This window comes from Vulpes vulpes, chromosome 13 (genome assembly GCF_048418805.1).
Source record: "Vulpes vulpes isolate BD-2025 chromosome 13, VulVul3, whole genome shotgun sequence".
Lineage (NCBI taxonomy): Eukaryota > Metazoa > Chordata > Mammalia > Carnivora > Canidae > Vulpes > Vulpes vulpes.
The window spans coordinates 154,193,445-154,211,616 of NC_132792.1; the positions used below are offsets into that span (position 1 = coordinate 154,193,445).

Genomic DNA, 18,172 nt, shown 5'->3' on the forward strand with positions numbered 1-18,172 from the left:
AATGACTGAATAAATAAGGACTATGATTTCTTGGAAAAGAAAGAAATTCAGAGAGGCAAAAATAAATAAAAAATAAATACATAAGGACTATGGATTTCTTGGAAAAGAAATTCAGAGAGGCAAAAATAAATGAATGAATGAATGAATAAATAAGGACTATGGATTTCTTGGAAAGGAAAGAAATTCAGAGGCAAAAATAAATAAAATAAATAAGGACTATGGATTTCTTGGAAAAGAAAAATTCAGAGAGGCAAAAATGAATGAATGAATGAGTGAATAAATAAGGACTATGGATTTCTTGGAAAAGAAAGAAATCCAGAGAGGCAAAAATAAGTAAATAACGACTATGGATTTCTTGGAAAAGGAAGGAATTCAGAGAGGCAAAGATAAATTTAAAAAAATTAATCATTAATAAGGACTATGAATTTCTTGGAAAAGAAAGAAATCCAGAGAGGCAAAAATGAATAAGTAAATAAAGACTATGTATTTCTTGGAAAAGGAAGGAATCCAGAGAGGTCTTTATTCCTCCTTCACCTGGGGATCAAACTCATCCTTCAGAAAGCTCAGGCAGGATCTCCTCTTTGGAGCTTCAGGGTTCGGGGGCGCCGCGGCCGCCTCCATCCGCCCAGCAGCCGTTCGTGGGGCGCGGTCCTCGGTGCTGGGGGCGCGCGCTGGAAAGGTGACCGCGTCCTGCATTATCGCGTGGCCGTGACAGCCAAGGGTCCCGCCCCCACCCCACCCCCGCCGCCTCCCGATGCGGGGAGGACTCGGGGTACCCGAGGCGGCCGCGGACACAGGTCAGTCCTCCTCGCTCCCGCTCTTAGGGCCGCCGCCGCAGGGAGCAAGTGCTCTCTGGGGTGGCCGGGGCCCGGGTGCGAGTCCCGGCGCCCTGCAGGTGGCGGGGCCGGTCGTCCGGCTCCCTCGGCCTCGGTGAGTCAAGGTTTGCTGCAGCCGCGGGCCCGCTCACGAGCGCCTGATTGCCCCTGACTCACTGACCATTCTTGGCGTTCGTCTGCGTCCTGCCCCATGACTCGGATCTCTCCAGGTGTCGTTTGCAAGCCACACGCTTTAATAGTTTCCGACCTCACCAAGTGCAAGGTCACATGCCGAGGTGCCGATTCAGGATCCCCTCCCTCCGCCCTCTTTCCTGGAGCATATATGCGGCCAAGGCAAGAGGGCACCTCACTCGCTCTGCAGGGAGCAAGGCCACCTGGTCCGTACACAGCGAAGTCTTCATCCTCGGGCTCGCGCGCGGTCGGCGGCACCGAGGGACCTGTCACTTTAAGAGAGTTCGCGCTTCTTCGAGGGCTGAGGCACGAGCCGCAGCCAACCCTCGCGAGAACTGTAGCCCCCGGCGGTTTCTCGCGATGTCTGGCCCGGCCAAGGGTGGCCATTTTGGAGTCCCCCGGGCGGCTGGTTGCCCCGGCGGCGTCTGCCCACCTGCTGCCGGGACCCGGGCTGGCCGCGCCGCTGCCCGGAGCTGGACCCACACGATGTGGCGGCTCCGCTGCAAGGCCAAGGATGGCACCCATGTGTTGCAGGGCTTGTCCAGCCGGACCCGAGTGCGGGAGCTCCAGGGCCAAATTGCCGCCATCACCGGGATCGCGCCGGGCTGTCAGCGGATCCTCGTGGGGTACCCGCCCGAGGGCCTGGATCTCAGCGACGAGGACACGGTTCTAGGGGATCTGCCCATCCAGTCCGGTAAGGGGGGCGAGCCTGGGGCCGGGGAGAGCCCTGGGAGGACGGAGAGGGGCGTGCGCGGGGGACAGAGATCCTGGTCGGCAGAGGCGGGGGGACCGCGGGCCAGGCGGGGGCGGGGGGCGAGGGGGAGGACGGGGCTGAGGATGAGGGGTGAGGAGCGGGAAGGGGGGTGAGGGTGAGGACGGGGCTGAGGATGGGGGGTGAGGACCAGGGCTTAAGGATGGGAGGGTGAGGATGGGGGTGAGGGAAGGGGGTCAGGATGGGGGGGTGAGGACGGGGCTAAGGATGGGGGTGAGGACGGGGCTAAGGATGGGGGGTGAGGACCGGGGGCTAAGGATGGGGGGTGAGGAGACCAGGGCTAAGGATGGGGGGGTGAGGACCAGGGCTAAGGATGGGGGTGAGGACCGGAGGCTAAGGATGGGGGGGTGAGGACCAGGGCTAAGGATGGGGGTGAGGACCGGGGGCTAAGGATGGGGGGGTGAGGAGCAGGGCTAAGGGGGGGGGGTGAGGACCAGGGCTAAGGATGGGGGTGAGGACCGGGGGCTAAGGATGGGGGGGGTGAGGAGCAGGGCTAAGGAGGGGGGGTGAGGACCAGGGCTAAGGATGGGGGGTGAGGACCAGGGCTAAGGATGGGGGTGAGGACCGGGGGCTAAGGATGGGGGGGGTGAGGAGCAGGGCTAAGGAGGGGGGGTGAGGACCAGGGGCTAAGGATGGGGGGGTGAGGAGCAGGGCTAAGGATGGGGGTGAGGACCGGGGGCTAAGGATGGGGGGGTGAGGAGCAGGGCTAAGGAGGGGGGGTGAGGACCAGGGGCTAAGGATGGGGGGGTGAGGAGCAGGGCTAAGGGGGGGGGGGTGAGGACCAGGGCTAAGGATGGGGGTGAGGACCGGGGGCTAAGGATGGGGGGGGTGAGGAGCAGGGCTAAGGAGGGGGGGTGAGGACCGGGGGCTAAGGATGGGGGGGTGAGGAGCAGGGCTAAGGGGGGGGGTGAGGACCAGGGCTAAGGATGGGGGTGAGGACCGGGGGCTAAGGATGGGGGGGGTGAGGAGCAGGGCTAAGGAGGGGGGGTGAGGACCAGGGCTAAGGATGGGGGGTGAGGACCAGGGCTAAGGATGGGGGGTGAGGACCAGGGCTAAGGATGGGGGTGAGGACCGGGGGCTAAGGATGGGGGGGTGAGGAGCAGGGCTAAGGAGGGGGGGTGAGGAGCAGGGCTAAGGAGGGGGGGTGAGGACCAGGGCTAAGGATGGGGGTGAGGAGCAGGGCTAAGGATGGGGGGTGAGGAGCAGGGCTAAGGATGGGGGGTGAGGACCGGGGGCTAAGTTTGGGGGTGAGGAGCAGGGCTAAGGATGGGGGGTGAGGAGCGGGGGGTAAGGATGAGGGGTGAGGACGGGGCTAAGGATCAGTTGAAGAGCAGAAGACTCTGACAGGGGCCAGGGCTGGCAACTCCTCCACTCTGTATAGGGTTGAAGGAGAGAGGGTGAGCCCAACCCATAGGACAACCCAGAGCCTCATAGTCCACCCCTGCCCCCCCCCCCCCCCAGCTTTCTAGCCTACCTCGAAAACATGTCGTTCCTTTTGCTTTCCTTCTGTGTCCACAAAAGTCTGAAAAGTAATAATAATAAGTTAATAAAGTAAAATGAGGTCTATTTCCTCGGTCCCGGTAGCTCTTTCCCCCTCTGTCCCTGAAGGAAGCTTAGCAGGTCCCAGGGCTGCAGGAGACTTTTCACTTTTGCTGCCCCGGTTGGTTTTTGCGGTCACGTTCGTATATACGTAGCTGCACAGGTACGCTCAGTTGGGAGTATGCTTTTGACACGTCCACAGGAGGCCCTTTCAAATCCTAAACCATCGCAGTTGTTTCTGTCCATCACTAAAACCTGACCAGCAACATGGAGCATTGAAGGCTTTTCAGCTGTTGTCTGGAGGATCCTTGTAAACACTCACACACACCCCCCCCCCAACGTGGTAGAGATGTTAACTTTCAGAGAAGAACGAGGACCCCCCCCCCCCCCCCCCAGTGGTCTAGTCTGGGGTAAACACATTTTTTTGGAAGACTTGTGCTCTTAGGATGCAGAGGAAGCTGTAAGGAAATTGTGTTGTCGGAGAGGTCTTTTTAAAGCCGATACGAAAGCGTAAAACTGGGGGCTCCTTCCCTCAGCTGGAACGCAGCCCCCAGTGTTTCTCTCTTTGTTCTGTTTTCATCTTTGTGGAGATGGAGCGGACCCCGAGTGTCCCTGGCCTGCTTGTTTGCAGAGCCTGTTTGCCGAGCCGTGCTCTCTCTCCCTAGTCACCCAGGCTCTTCCTACTTCAGCTCCTCCTGCGTGTAATTTGCACACTTGTCTAGTGAACAACCCATCTCACCTGCGATTTCTCTGCAGTTCTGGATTTGTTTTATTTTCTAACAGGCGACATGCTGATTGTGGAAGAAGACCAAACCAGGCCCAAAAAGTCGCCTACATTCACAAAACATGGTGCTCCCAGTTACGTCAGGGAACCTTTGCCCGTGCTTAGCAGAACTGTGGTCCCAGCAGACAACTCTTGCCTCTTTACCAGTGTGTACTATGTCGTGGAAGGAGGAGTGTTGAATCCTGCTTGCGCCCCTGAGATGAGACGCCTCATAGCACAGATTGTAGCAAGCGATCCAGACTTCTATAGCGAGGCAATACTGGGAAAGACGAATCAAGAGTACTGTGACTGGATCAAAAGGGATGACACTTGGGGAGGAGCTATTGAGATATCAATTCTGTCTAAGTTTTATCAATGTGAAATATGTGTAGTGGATACACAGACAGTAAGAATTGACCGTTTTGGGGAAGATGCAGGATACACCAAAAGGGTCCTGCTTATTTATGATGGCATTCACTATGATCCGCTTCAGCGGAACTTCCCTGACCCAGACACCCCGCCTCTGACCATTTTCTCCTCTAATGATGATATTGTTCTTGTACAAGCACTGGAATTAGCAGATGAAGCCAGAAGAAAGAGACAGTTTACTGATGTAAACCGCTTCACCCTGAGGTGCATGGTATGTCAGAAGGGATTAACTGGACAAGCAGAAGCAAGGGACCATGCCAAGGAGACAGGCCATACCAACTTTGGAGAAGTGTGATCTATGCATGATGAGGATTGCCGCCTACTACCTCACAGATCCAGAAGGCTCTGGGTTTTCCAATAAGCTACTTGTAACCCTTAAACAACAAAGGACACAATGCTTGAACCATCTTTTTAACTTAAAACCACTAAGACACTGAAATTCCTTGTTAAGATTAAAATTAGTGTGCAAGTTTACAGGTGTGTGTCTACAGTGGTGATACATCCATGCCCTTTCTCTGCTGGGGTGACAGAAGCGGTGGTCCTTGCTACCTACCGACAGTAACCTGAGGAGTTGAATCTTAGTACCGTAAACTGGCACCCAGCAGCATTAACCTGTTAGAAGAAAACAACTTCGTATTTTGAGTAATGCGGAAGGCCTCACATGAGGCCACTGGACATAAACCACAGTGTCTCCGTAATTGAATCCTTTTAAAAACTCTGCCTGAGTTAATATTGTTTCTAAATTATGAATTGATTCCTCAAATGAAGACACTCAGAATTGTCAAAACCGATTTTATATTGCAATTTGGTAGACTTTATAAATGTGTACTTAACCAGTTATAAGTACATTGCAAGCAATTTTTACAGGGATGAGTGCGTTCCTTAAGAATATTACCTAAGGAACTGATAGTGCCCAATTTAGGATTTCTAGTGTATAAAGCAGAATGTATGAGGGAAAAGGTGCCTGAGCAGCTTACTAAAGCTTTAAAAGACCGTCGGCCTCGTGTTTTAACACAACTCATTTATTGATGATTGTCACGTTGGATAAAAATTTTAAATTAAGCAGGGTATTTATTTTTTAATTGAAGTTTCTTGAAATTTGAGTGCTTGGTTTTTGCTTTTTTACATAAAGAGTTGTCTGGAGGGATTAACTTTTCTCAGCTTTTTGTCCAACTCCTAAAAAACAGTCTTCAGCTAAAGTGATAATGCTGTGCTCTGACTTGGTTTTTGTGAGACCTTTGGCTTACCTAAACAGTATTCTTTTTTCATGCCAGCCTTATCTGGCCACTGATGCGCTTTTGAGTAATTTAATGTTTCTGCAAATTAGCACTTTGCTCATCTACAATCTTTTACTTTGACTTTCGGAGAGTTTTAAAGTAGTTGGGATAATAATGTTGAATGAATTTATTTCACTTCCAAAATAACGACAGTTTTTAAATCCTTGCCTTATTTAACAGCTCTTTTGGAATTCTGCTTCTTCCTAATAATAGACGTGTAGTCATTTGCTTGGTGGGCTAACCTGCAAGACACATCCTCTAAAATTAGCTCCACCATGAGATCTTCCAGATAAAAGTTTTCTACCTCTTTTCGTAATTCTTCTGAAGATCAGGGATGCTAAATTATAATTTGTTATGTATTATCTCACAGAATGTGACGAGGCTTAGTGTTGTGAAGTTTTGTTATCTTGGTCTCATTTTTTGATGAAGTATCTCACTTACAAAACCAATGGTATACTTTAAAGCACTTCTGGCTCTTTCAGCATATCTTCTTGGCAAATGTTTTAAAATTGAGATTTACTTTTAGCACTTTCACGTGGTGGAGGTGGCCATATAAAATTAAGGAGCATGTGAACAATTCAGTGAACAAGTTCCTTTAAGGAAGAATTCCCAAAGTATGCTTGAAATCATTAGGTGACATTTCTTGAGTACCTATTTTGTGAATAGCTGCTTGAGATATAAGTTACCGATTGGTGTAACTTAAAAGTGTTTAATTTTCTATTTTACTGAGCCTTAAAAATAGCACTTGTGAACTTGCGATAACATTTGGCAATCATAATATGTACAAATGAGTGTGTTTGAAAATCTCTTTGTACCTGGCTGTCTTCTTGGTCTAAAGATTTTTCTATCCCTTATTCTACCCCACCCCACCCCCTCCCCCCGAAAATAATTACACTTAAAACTAGAAGTTAAGAGTATACCACGGGGTAACATACATCAAATTGAGCTTTACACATCATTATTCATAAAGCTTGCCTTTCTGTCTTAGGTACTTCAGGAGCCAAACTTGACATTTGCTTACTGGAATTTAGAGAAGTTTATTCATGCAACAAATATTTATTAGGTAATTTATAATGTACCAGGCATGTATTGATATGTTTTCCAACACAAATTTCTGTCACTTTAAAATTGAGTATATTTTATCTACATTGGATTAGTTTAACAAATAGAAATAGAACATGATATTTTATAAAAGTAAACTTTTTCATTTTAAGTGTTTTTGTTTGCATATTTAAGCTTATACTTCTATAGCAAGTGTCAGATATTCCAGGGATCGTACTCAGTTTTACCTGTTATCTAGGATGTCCATTCACCAACTGGACACTGATAGTCAAATGGCTCTCAGTAATGAGTTCTAAATTAATTAGTTGCTGAAATTCAGCACTAGGACTTGAATGTTCTGATCATGGAAAATCCAATGGAAAATCCAAATCCATTATTTGCAGGCAATTTGATTTAGTTCCTGCAGATTAAAAAACCTAAACTTGTGCTCTTTCTAAAACTCAAGCTTATAAACCTCACAGAATCTAAAGATTTTTTTTAATTGCACTTATGAAACTCTTGAAATTAGTTTATTAATGTGTGTAAATTCTAATCTTCAGAATTTTGGAAGCCTATGGATTTAGTACTTGCAGCAGGATCCAAAACTTTTTCTTAAATTTGCACTTGAGCAGAATGAAACCTTTCTCCCTATTTATTCCGTTTTTGAGTGCCATACCAGAATATTTTTTTAAATTCAAATAAGGATAGTTTACATTAGTGGCTGAGTGAAGGAAAATTACACTTTCCTGTCCCCCACTCCTCTTTTATTTTTTTCTTTCCCTTAACTCTTCTTTGGATTTAGAGATTTGGTATATGGCAGTGAAGATGCACTTCTAGGTAGAATGTTTTCAGAGGTTAAAATTAATACCCCTGGGAATTTTGTGATGTGATAGCCATATAAGGCCATCAGTGTGGTACATTCTTAGTTAATCATTCCTAGTTGATTTCTTGATTATTTTGCATTAATGAAAATTAGCATAGTCAAGGGGTACCCTTGAAAGTTTGGCTGCTGGTCAGCTTGACCCTATTGGCAAAAACTAATATAATCGTGCCAGTTGATTATTCCATAAAGTTCAAGCCCCAGCAGAGTCATAGTCAGGAACGCATTAATGTGTTATCTCACTATAAATGCCCCTAAGTGCCCACGCCTAACTTGCTTATCTAGCATATTCTTCCTATCCTGTGTAGGCATTAAAACATATGTTGCAAGTTGCCCTAGCTAAACATAGTTTTTTCTATGTCTTTTTTGAAAAAGTTAGAATGAGGAGTATGCAAATTAGCAGAATAATTGTTTTCTTTATGGATCAGGTGGCCTTCCGAAAACTTTCATATATTAAGATTTATGTTCTTTCATGTGTTGAGACACACATTTGTTATTATTTGCAGCACTTTAAAAAAGTATGAAGTAAAAGTTTACATGTTAGCCCTCTCCAGGGATCTTGTTAAAGGCATTAAAAAATAATTCTTGACCTGCTAACAATCAGCTCTTCTTAATCAATAATTGCCATCAGTGTATAGTGTATCCAGTGGTACAACATTCTGGTGTTTTGATGACAGTGGAACTTGATTTCAGTAACTTAGGAGCATGCTCTGTGCCCTCGCATTCAAAAATTACCTGTTTCTGTAATGTGATTATTCGTTATCATTCATTGTGCAGTGCAGTATTCAAATTTGTTCTTGTAGCACAAGGATGACTATACCAACTTGGAAAAGATTAAATTCTTAAAACTCTTCATTTATTTCTAAGCAAACTTATTTTAAGGGAGCTGATTTTTTAGCTTTAAAAGTATCATTTTTAAGTCTAAAGTGCAACACTTGATTTTGAATAAGCTAGTTCATTAGCTAACAATGTTCTCTTACTAAGAGTTATAATATTTCAACACATCTAATTCAACTTAGACAACAAAACTTGCCTGATTTTGGGAAAGGGTTTTTTTTTTTTTTTTTCTTTTCCGAAAATCAGCTGACATTTTGTTTACAGTGCTTTGAATATTTGGCTTTGAGGAAATTGTTACATTGATACTGAGTTCTGGGGTGCTGATTTAGGTCTTGGTCCATATGAATTTAAAGGAGATTACTCTTTTAGTTTAAAGAGGAAAGGGGATAAACAGAAAGATCCTCAAATGGATACATCTCTCCAGAAGAGATCCTCAAATGGATACATTCCTTAGTCATGAATAACAGTTTTCAAAAAATTTTTCAAGCAATGCCTTTGTGTCCTCCTAACCCTCCTCACCCTTTTCTTGGCATAGAATGTAGCAGGGCCATAACTGAGAAGCTTGTCATTAATGTATAAACCACAAATAGAAGCATTTTGCTATGATGCCTTTTTATACTTGTCTTTTAAAAATACCCACGTCAAGGCGCTTATGGATGTGAAAATAGGATTTGGCTAAGTTGTAGGTAACAGGTTAACCTAAGAAAGTTTTAGAATTTCTACTAAGATTACATGAGCCTGATTTTAGAGCTGGTATAGGATATGCAGTAAGTTGTAGTCCATGAATTACTTAAAAGGACCAGGGCACCTAATTCTTGTCAGGTTTCCAGTCCACCTTGGTGCCATTCATGACTCAAGCTGTTTACAGGAAATATAATTTCCATAGCAAAGAGTAATTTTTCCCTTTAAAGTATTGAATTCAGCTTAAGGTGCAAAATAAATATGTGTAAGTTTGTCAAAAGGAATAGAGAATGACAATAGTCCTCTATTTCCTGTACTGATGTAGTAGAGGTGGAGATTCCTGAAGCAAGAAGGAAACCCCAGATTGTCAAATTTAGAGCTTAGGACATGACTTGTAAAAGTAGTTGGGAAGGGCAGAACAGAAGGAAGGTCTGTTTCTTGGCATATTTTTCTTTATTAAGATGGACAGTGTTTTCTTGTTTTAAAAACGTTCTTTTGTCTTTTTGCCAGCATTTTTTTTTTTTTCAAAGTTAATGCACTGCTGCTACCTGGGAGATGTCTTACTTCATTTTGTACAACTCTTATGTGATTTTGCCATTGTCATTAAGATGAATTGATTTTATTTATGAGGTCTGTGATTTTAAATACCAAATGCTGTATGAAGTGACTTGTTTTGAAGGAATAAATGAAGTGAAAATACTGTTGTCTGAGCATATTTTGGGGTGAGGACAGAGGGCCAGTGAACAGCCACCACACTCAGGTTACATATTTATCACCAAAAGCTAATAGGCCACTGTTTTGACTAGGGTGTCAACAACTGCCAAATCTCACTCTGTAGGTGGAATCTTAAATGACTTTGACCGAAGAAATGAAAATGTTTCTTTTTTGACACCACAGGACATTTGAAATTTTCCTTCCTTGACTCCAAATTTCCTGTAGTTGATTTGATGAAGAAATAGCACTTATATTTTAACTCTAATTCTATCCCAACAGGGTGATGTGACGTGGGCTGCAGAAGCGGTTGCATTTTAATAGTTAAACCAGAAAAAAGGAAGCAATAGTGTTAATGTACACTGCTTTAGTCATATTGCATTGGGGATTCGGATAAAGGTTTTACATGTAAGACAATGACAAACTAAAGAGCCAGGACTATAGCTCTTTTCCCTCCAACTTGTCTGACCACAATTGTCATGATAGCTGAAGGAACTGGAGGAGAGAAGAGGTCTCAGGTCGATGTAACATCTTCACATTCTGGGAAACATGTGAAAGATGAAGTAGATTTATTCCCTAAGGCTCTAGAGGAGAGAACTCAGGCCAATTAGGGGTGAATATTGCAAAATAAAATCTACCTTTTATAAAAACCTAATGCAAATAGAAAAGGATGCTTTCACATTGAAATTCAAGTATTATGAAATGGCCTCCTGCATTGTGAGAAAAAGAGCTACAAGTCATAAGGTCCCTGACATCTTGAAAATTTTGTTTCCAGAGCTAGTTATGAAATAAATAGATCACTTACAAAAAGAACGTCTCCACTAGAGGAAAACCCATTTTTCTTTGTTTTGTTTTTTCCTCTTTCCTGTCCCATCAGTGTTTCAAAGGGAGTGACTTGTGCTCTTAGTAATCCAGCAGAGGCTGCAGAGCAGGACTTACATACTGAGCAGTAGTATATACTATGCTTATTTTATCTCGGAGACTAAAAATGAGAGGTTCAAGAAAAAAGTAGGCATCTTACTTTTTCCTATTTAAAAAAATGTGTTCTAATGTGGATTGCCTTTGTCTCTGTTGTGTTTATAGATTTTGAGGGTATTTATCTGATGGAATCAAGTGCCAGGGTATCATGAATATACTTCCCTAAAGCTTACTAAACTTAAGATTTCCCTATGTGTGAGTTAAAGGGGGAAAAAAAGTCAAGAATTTGTGAGGAACAAACTCTGAACAAGTCCTATTTCTGCTTCCATGACAACCTCTCTCAGCTGCTTCTCTGCCTTTCTGTCCTCTAAAATTCCTTCTGTACAAGAAGAGTTTTCTGATCTTACTTGATGGCATTTCTTTGTATTCAAATAGATGGACTTCATTAGTGAATCTTCAGACATCAGAGCAGGTATCACAGTGACTTAAGTGGCCATGTTCTCAAACTCTACAACTGAATAATTGAAGTAGGTTGAAAGCTATGATTTTGAAGTTGGAAGCTTACTCGGCTCAAAGTCAATGGATGCTGATGTTAAATACAAAATTTGGGCAAAATTATTCCTGATAATCCCTTAATTGTCTCATAGAGTATGTAGACATCACCACAACAGTAAGTCCAATCCAGCTAGTGTTGAAAGAGTTCATGCTCACTCCTCCAGCTCTTTTGAGTTCCCAACCTACAGCAAGGATGTAGATCCCATGCATTGGTGGGATTCCAGACTCCAATCCCTGATTCCCTGCTTATGTAAAGCTGTCAGAAGCACCACTCAGGGTCTCAGTCACCCATTCTGGAATAGAGAAATGTCTTCAGAAGAAAAGTGGCCCAAATGTTGGGTGCCCCACACCTATCCTTATCCTTTCCAAGCCTGGCAGTTCTTCAAATTCTTCATTATAGTTTTAGCCCCCCACTACTTCAGCAAGAAGGTTTATTTGAATTACCTAGTCCAATGTTACAGGATATGAAAGTCCTCAGCAACACCTTTCACATGACAATCAAGAAACAGCTACCATAAAATTGGTATTTAAAAAAAGAAGGAGGAGGAGAAATAACTTGGAAATACCAGGTATGAAGTAAATGATTTAACAATATTAATTTTCTGTCATCAATGGGGGGAGGGTAGTAAGAATTTGTCAGTGTTTATTTTAAAAAGTCCGGAAGGAAGAAGCATGTTTCTCAAGTAACCATGAATATTTCTAGCACAATTCATTTCAATTCTGTTGGATATTTATATTGAAATCAGTAGAAATTGTGTCCCTTATGGACTAATAATTTTTTAGAGTCTTATATGAGTATTTCATGAAATTATTCATCCCCTAATTGCCTATGGGACATTCTACCTAGTAGACTTCCAAACTTCCTTCAACTGTGACTTAACTCTTGCATTGGAATTGATAAGTTTTTCTCTTAGGAATTGTGTTGCCTTGGGGATCCCTGGGTGGCTCAGCAGTTTAGCACCTGCCTTTGGCCCAGGCCGTGATCCTGGAGTCCCGGGATTGAGTCCTGCATCGGGCTCCCTGCATGGAACCTGCTTCTTCCTTTGTCTATGTATGTGTCTGCCTCTCTCTCTCTCTCTGTGTCTGTCATAAATAAATAAAATCTTAAAAAAAAAAAAAAAGAATTGTTTTGCCTTGAATTACTTCTCTTGGAGCTTGAATATTAATGGAGTAAACTGATAAAACCAAGATTTTAAACCAACAAAACCACAGAACAGACTCTGAATTACGTTGATCTTCTGTCAAAGTGACCTTATTAGATCCAGCCTTATTTTACTATTAACCTATAACAATGAAGACTGAGAAAATGATCTTGGATTTAGTCAGAATTGGCTAAAAGTCAATTTATCTGTGATATATTGTTAAGCAGTTTAACAACCCACGTTTGAGTGTTTATTGTAAAGTATACTGTCATATACCGTAGGATTTGACAAGGATAGTCATTTATTCAATAAGCATATTTTGGGGCAGCCTGCGTAGCTCAGGGGTTTAGTGCTGCCTTCAGCCCAGGGCCTGATCCTGGAGACCCGGGATTGAGTCCCACGTCAGGCTCCCTGCATGGAGCCTGCTTCTCCCTCTGTGTCTCTGCCTCTCTCTATGTGTCTCTCATGAATAAAAAAAATCTTTTTTTGAATGCTAAATTTCAGGAACTGTCCTAGGTGCTGGACAGGTTGGGGGACTGGGGGACACAAACAATGCTATAAAGAAATAGCAATGAAGGTGCTATGAAGAGAATAATGGTGGGGGAGTCTTTTTGAGAAAGTGACTAAGTTGAAACCTGAAGCATGAATAGGAGATAGTCATTTGAAGAGTATGAAGAGCATTCCAGGTAAGGGGTGTAGTATTTGCAAACCTGATATTGCAGGAAGAAACATTTTCTAGGCCAGTGTGGCCATAGTATGATAATCAGAAAAAGAGGGACATTAGGTGAAATTTTAGAAGTGAGCAAGGATCCAGATTTGCATCATCGATAAGCTATATTAAGCAGTTAACTGAATACATACCTGCCATATTTTATTTGCTTGTTCATTTTATATGTGTATCTCAAAATAGTTTGTCCACAATGGCAGGGATCAGTTCTCCTTTATTACCCTTGTATTCTCAGCACCTAACAAAGTGCTGGACACATAGTAGTTGTTCTTATGTATTTAAATGAACTTATGAATGAATGAATTCAATGTATAACTTAAGAATAAAATTATCCTGGGTTGTCTACATGACTCAGTTAAGTGTCCAGCTCTTGATTTTGGCTCAGGTTGTGAGATCAAGCCCTATGTTGGGCTCCCTGCTGGCTATGGAGCCTGCTTAAGATTCTCTCCCTCTCCCTCTCCCCCTCATCACCCCAACTCATGCTTTCTCTCTCTCTCTCTCTCTCAAAAAAAAAAAAAATTAAAGTTATCCTAAGATAATTGGGAGGACATTATAGCATATTAAGAAGGGCATGAGATTTATGTTTCACCAAGGCCTTTTAACTGCTCTGTGGACAATGGATTGAAGGAGACAAGAATGGAAGTGGAGGACCGGTTAGGAGGAGGCTGGTGCAGTCCCCTATTGAAGTGGTGATGGTAATAATTATGATAGCATTTGTTCAGTGCTAACAATGCTGTGAGCATTTTTTCATGTATAATCTCATGTAATCTTCACAATGACCATGAGATTCATTGAAAGGCATAAACTCTGAAGGACAAAGAAATGGTGGGGTAAACAATAGCCACAAATTTTTGGAAGCTAGCCAGCAGTTGGATGAGTATCAATGGACCTAGCAGATTTGAAAAAGCTGATCCTAAGCCATCAACTCTACTTTTTCCATGAAGATCCCCCCTCAAAAATCCAAGAATTGGTGGCATTAGTACCCCTGGAAACAGATGGGGAAAAAGATCTTCTCTCCCACTCAGAGAACTAAGAGCTTATTACATCCCCTCTCAGGACAGGGTAAAATAGGGTCTCTGTACTAAAACTAAGGGAATGAAGTCATGTTTATACACTAGATGCTGCGAATAATAACCTGCCTCTGCCACTAGGCTCCAAGAATGCCAGCTGTCAGAATTAGGCCCTTTAGGCAGGATTGTGGAAAACTCTTCTCTGAGGACTCCAAACAGGCCATCAAAAAAGATTAAAGATACTGGCATCAAAGACTTCCCAACCAAATAGCCCAAATAGCCCTAGGAGTTCACTCTATAGCAAAGTCCCCAAGTTAACCACCCCCAGCCATGCTGGAAACTTTTTTTGCTGACAAATTCTTAAATTTGAGTGGATAGTCAAGAATTACCAGACATCTGAATAGATGTTTTTTAACAAGAAACAAAAGCCAAAACAAATGGGGGAAAAAAGTAACTTGGAAAAAACAGAGATACAGAGGCAGAAAAACACTAACATTCTGTTTACATATATGTTCCTAAAGTAATAAAAGTAGATTTTAACATCCATGGAACTGGAGAAAGTGTAATAAAAATTCAGAGAACAAACAATAATTATTGGAAATTAAAAATACAATAGCGGAAAGAAAACACAATAGAGAGTTGTAGATAATTTTAAGGAATCTCTTAGTAGCAAAACAAAGATATTGAGATCTAGGAGGCTGTCAAATCAGTGGCTAGAATATCAATACTTCAAACATGTATGAATTTACGCGCTTTCCCTGGAAACTACTGAAAAATGTGTTTTACCAAACTGAGAGAAATAACTCAGGAAAGAGGAAGATATGAGATTCAGGTAATCCAGCAAAAGAAAGAGTAGAAGAATTTTTCCCAGGAGGATGATGGAGACAGATATGAAAATGATAGCCATATAACAGGCTAGAGAACAACCTATCCAGATAGAAGTAAATCACAATGCTCTGGAAAATGTTCAGGATGAACCTAATGGTATACTACTATATTTGAAAGTATTGAGAGGAGATCTGCACAGTGGGCAAGACTGGAAGGACAAAAAAAGATAAAAGAAAAGGAAAAGGAAACATAGTATATTTCACAGCCCACCTGTCTGTCAATAGCATTTACTTATGTGAAAAAGCAGAGAACCAAATTAGACATTTTAGCTCCAGAGATACTGCACTTAAGTCTCATACATTTGAAAATGGGTCAACCAAGAAATTAAAGAAGAATTTTAAAAATTTATAGAAACAAATGAAAATGAAAGCACAACTGTTCGAAACCTTTGGAATGCAGCAAAGGTGGTCCTAAGAGGGAAGGATACAGCAATACAAACCTTTCTCAAGAAACAAGAAAGGTCTCAAACAACACAACCTAACCTTACACCTAAAGGAGCTGGAGAAAAAACAGCAAATAAAGCCTAAACCCAGCAGAAGAGAATTAATAAAGATTAGAGCAAAGATCAATGAAATAGAAAACAAAAGAACATTAGGGCAGATCAACGAAACTAGGAGCTGGTTCTTTGAAAGAATAAGATCGATAAACCCCTTGTCAGAATTATCAAAAAGAAAAGAGAAAGTATCAAATTAATACTTTTATTAAATTAATAAAATCTTGAATGAAAGAGGAGAGATCACAACCAACACCAAAGAAATACAATTTGAAGAACATATTATGAATAACCATATGCCAACAAATCAGGCAATGTGGAAGAAATGAAAACATTTTCAGAAACCTATAAACTACCAAAACTGAAACAGAAAACCTGAACAGACCCATAATCAGGAAGGAAATTGAAGCAGTCATCAAAAATCTCCCAACAAACAACAGTCCAGAGCCGGTTGGATTCCCAGGACAATTCTACCAAACATTTAAAGAATTAATACCTATTCTTCTGAAGCTGTTTCAAAAAATAGAAATGGAAGGAAAACTTCCAAACTCTTTCTGTGAGGCCAACATTACACCTTGATCCCAAAACCAGACCAAAGATCCCCCCACCAAAAATAATAATGGACCAAAATCCCTGATGAACATAGATGCAAAAATTCTCACCAAAACACTAGCCAATAGGATCCAACAGTACATTAAAGGATTATTCACCATGACAAGTGGGAAATATTCCTGGGCTGCAAGGGCAGCTTAATATCTGCAAATCAATCAATGTGATACACTATATTAACAAAACCATATGATCCTCTCACTATGTGCAGAAAAAGTATTTCACAAGTATAGCATACTTTCTTGATTAAAATTCTTCACCGGGTAGGGATAGAGGGAACATACCTCAATATCATAAAAGCCAGATATGAAAAGCCCACAGCAAATATCATTCTCAACAGGGCGAAACTGAGAGCTTTTCCCCTAAGATCAGGAACACAACATGGATATCCACTCTCACCACTGTTAAACATAGTACGAGAATTCCTAGCCTCAGCAATCAGCAACAAGAAGAAACAAAAGGCATCTGAATCAGCAAAGAAGAAGTCAAACTCTCACTCTTTGCAGATGCCATGATACTCTCTCTACGTGGAAAACCCAAAAGTCTCCATCCCAAAATTGAGCTGGAACTCATACAGGAATTCAGTAAAGTGGCAGGATATAAAATCAATGCACAGAAATCAGTTGGATTTCCATACACTAACAATGAGACTGAAGAAAGAGAAATTAAAGAGTCAATCCCATTTGCAATTGCACCCGAAACCTAAGATACCGAGGAATTAACCAAAGAAACAAAGGATCTGTACTCTGAAAACTATAGAACACTCATGAAAGAAATTGCAGAAGACACAAAGAAATGGAAAAAATGTCACATGCTCATGGACTGGAAAAAAAATACTGTTAAAATGTCTCTGCTATGGCACACCTGGGTGGCTCAGTGATTAAGTGTCTGCCTTTGGCTCAGGTCATGATCACTGGGTCCTAGGATTGAGTCCCACATCGGGCTCCCCACAGGGAGGGAGCCTGCTTCTCCCTCTGCCCTGCTTCTCCCTCAGCCTATGTCTTTGCCTCTCTCTGTGTATCTCTCATGAATAATTAAATAAAATATTTTTTTAAAAAAAAGGTCTCTGCTACTTAGAACAATCTATACATACAGTGCCAGCCTTATCAAAATACCACCAATATTTTGCACAGAGCTGGAACAAAGAATCCTAAAATGTGTATGGTACCAGAAAATACTCCAAATAGCCAAAGAAATGTAGAAAAAGAAAACTAAAGCTGGTGGCATCGTAATTCCAGACTTCAAGCTGTATTACAAAGCTGTGATCAGCAAGGCAATATGGTACTGGCACCGAAACAGACACATAGATCAATGGAATAGGATAGAGAACTCAGAAATGGACCCTCAACTCTATGGTCAACTAATTTTTGACAAAGCAGGAAAGAATATCCAATGGAAAAAGGACAGTCTCTTCAACAAATGGTGTTGAGAAAATTGGACAGCCACATGCAGAGGAATGAAACTGGACCATTTTCTTATACCATACACAAAAATAGACTCAAAGTGAATGAAAGACCTAAATGTGAGACACAAATCCATCAAAATCCTAGAGGAAAAAAAAAATCCGAGAGGAGAACACAGGCAGCAACCTCTGTAACCTTGGCCACAGCAACTTCTTGCAAGCCACATTTCCAAAGGCAAGGCAAACAAAGGCAAAAATGAATTATTGGGGCTTCATCAAGATAAAAAGCTTTTGCAAAGGAAAGAGTCAACAAAACCAAAAGCCAACTGACAGAATGGGAGAAGATATCTGCAAATATCTTATCAGATACAGGGCTAGTATCCAAGAGCTATAAAGAACTTCTCAAACGCAACACCCGAAGCATGAATAATATAATCAAAAAATGGGCAGGAGACATGAACAGACATGTCTCCAAAGAAAACACACAAGTG

General features: G+C 42.2%; 1 protein-coding gene and 1 long non-coding RNA gene across 2 annotated transcripts; one reads left to right on the forward strand and one right to left on the reverse strand.

The window, feature by feature from the left end:
- Window positions 1–501: 501 nt before the first annotated feature.
- LOC112910978 (uncharacterized) lies at window positions 502–906 on the reverse strand. The gene is made up of 2 exons (XR_011996412.1): window positions 777–906; window positions 502–671 (listed from the first exon to the last, which is right to left on the reverse strand). It is a non-coding gene; the product is annotated as an uncharacterized lncRNA (long non-coding RNA).
- YOD1 (YOD1 deubiquitinase) lies at window positions 738–9,925 on the forward strand. The gene is made up of 2 exons (XM_025987294.2): window positions 738–1,701; window positions 4,102–9,925. Exons 1-2 carry the CDS (start codon window positions 1,104–1,106, stop codon window positions 4,803–4,805), a joined length of 1,302 nt encoding a protein of 433 aa, XP_025843079.2. The 5' UTR covers window positions 738–1,103; the 3' UTR covers window positions 4,806–9,925.
- Window positions 9,926–18,172: the final 8,247 nt, after the last annotated feature.

What these genes read in the sequence shown, in the direction of transcription:
- YOD1 (XM_025987294.2), top strand. Translation starts at nt 1,104, where the DNA reads ATGCCGAGGTGCCGATTCAGGATCCCCTCCCTCCGCCCTCTTTCCTGG. An exon ending in GGATCTGCCCATCCAGTCCG is followed by an intron (nt 1,702 to 4,101) that starts GTAAGGGGGGCG and finishes ATTTTCTAACAG; the next exon opens with GCGACATGCTGATTGTGGAA.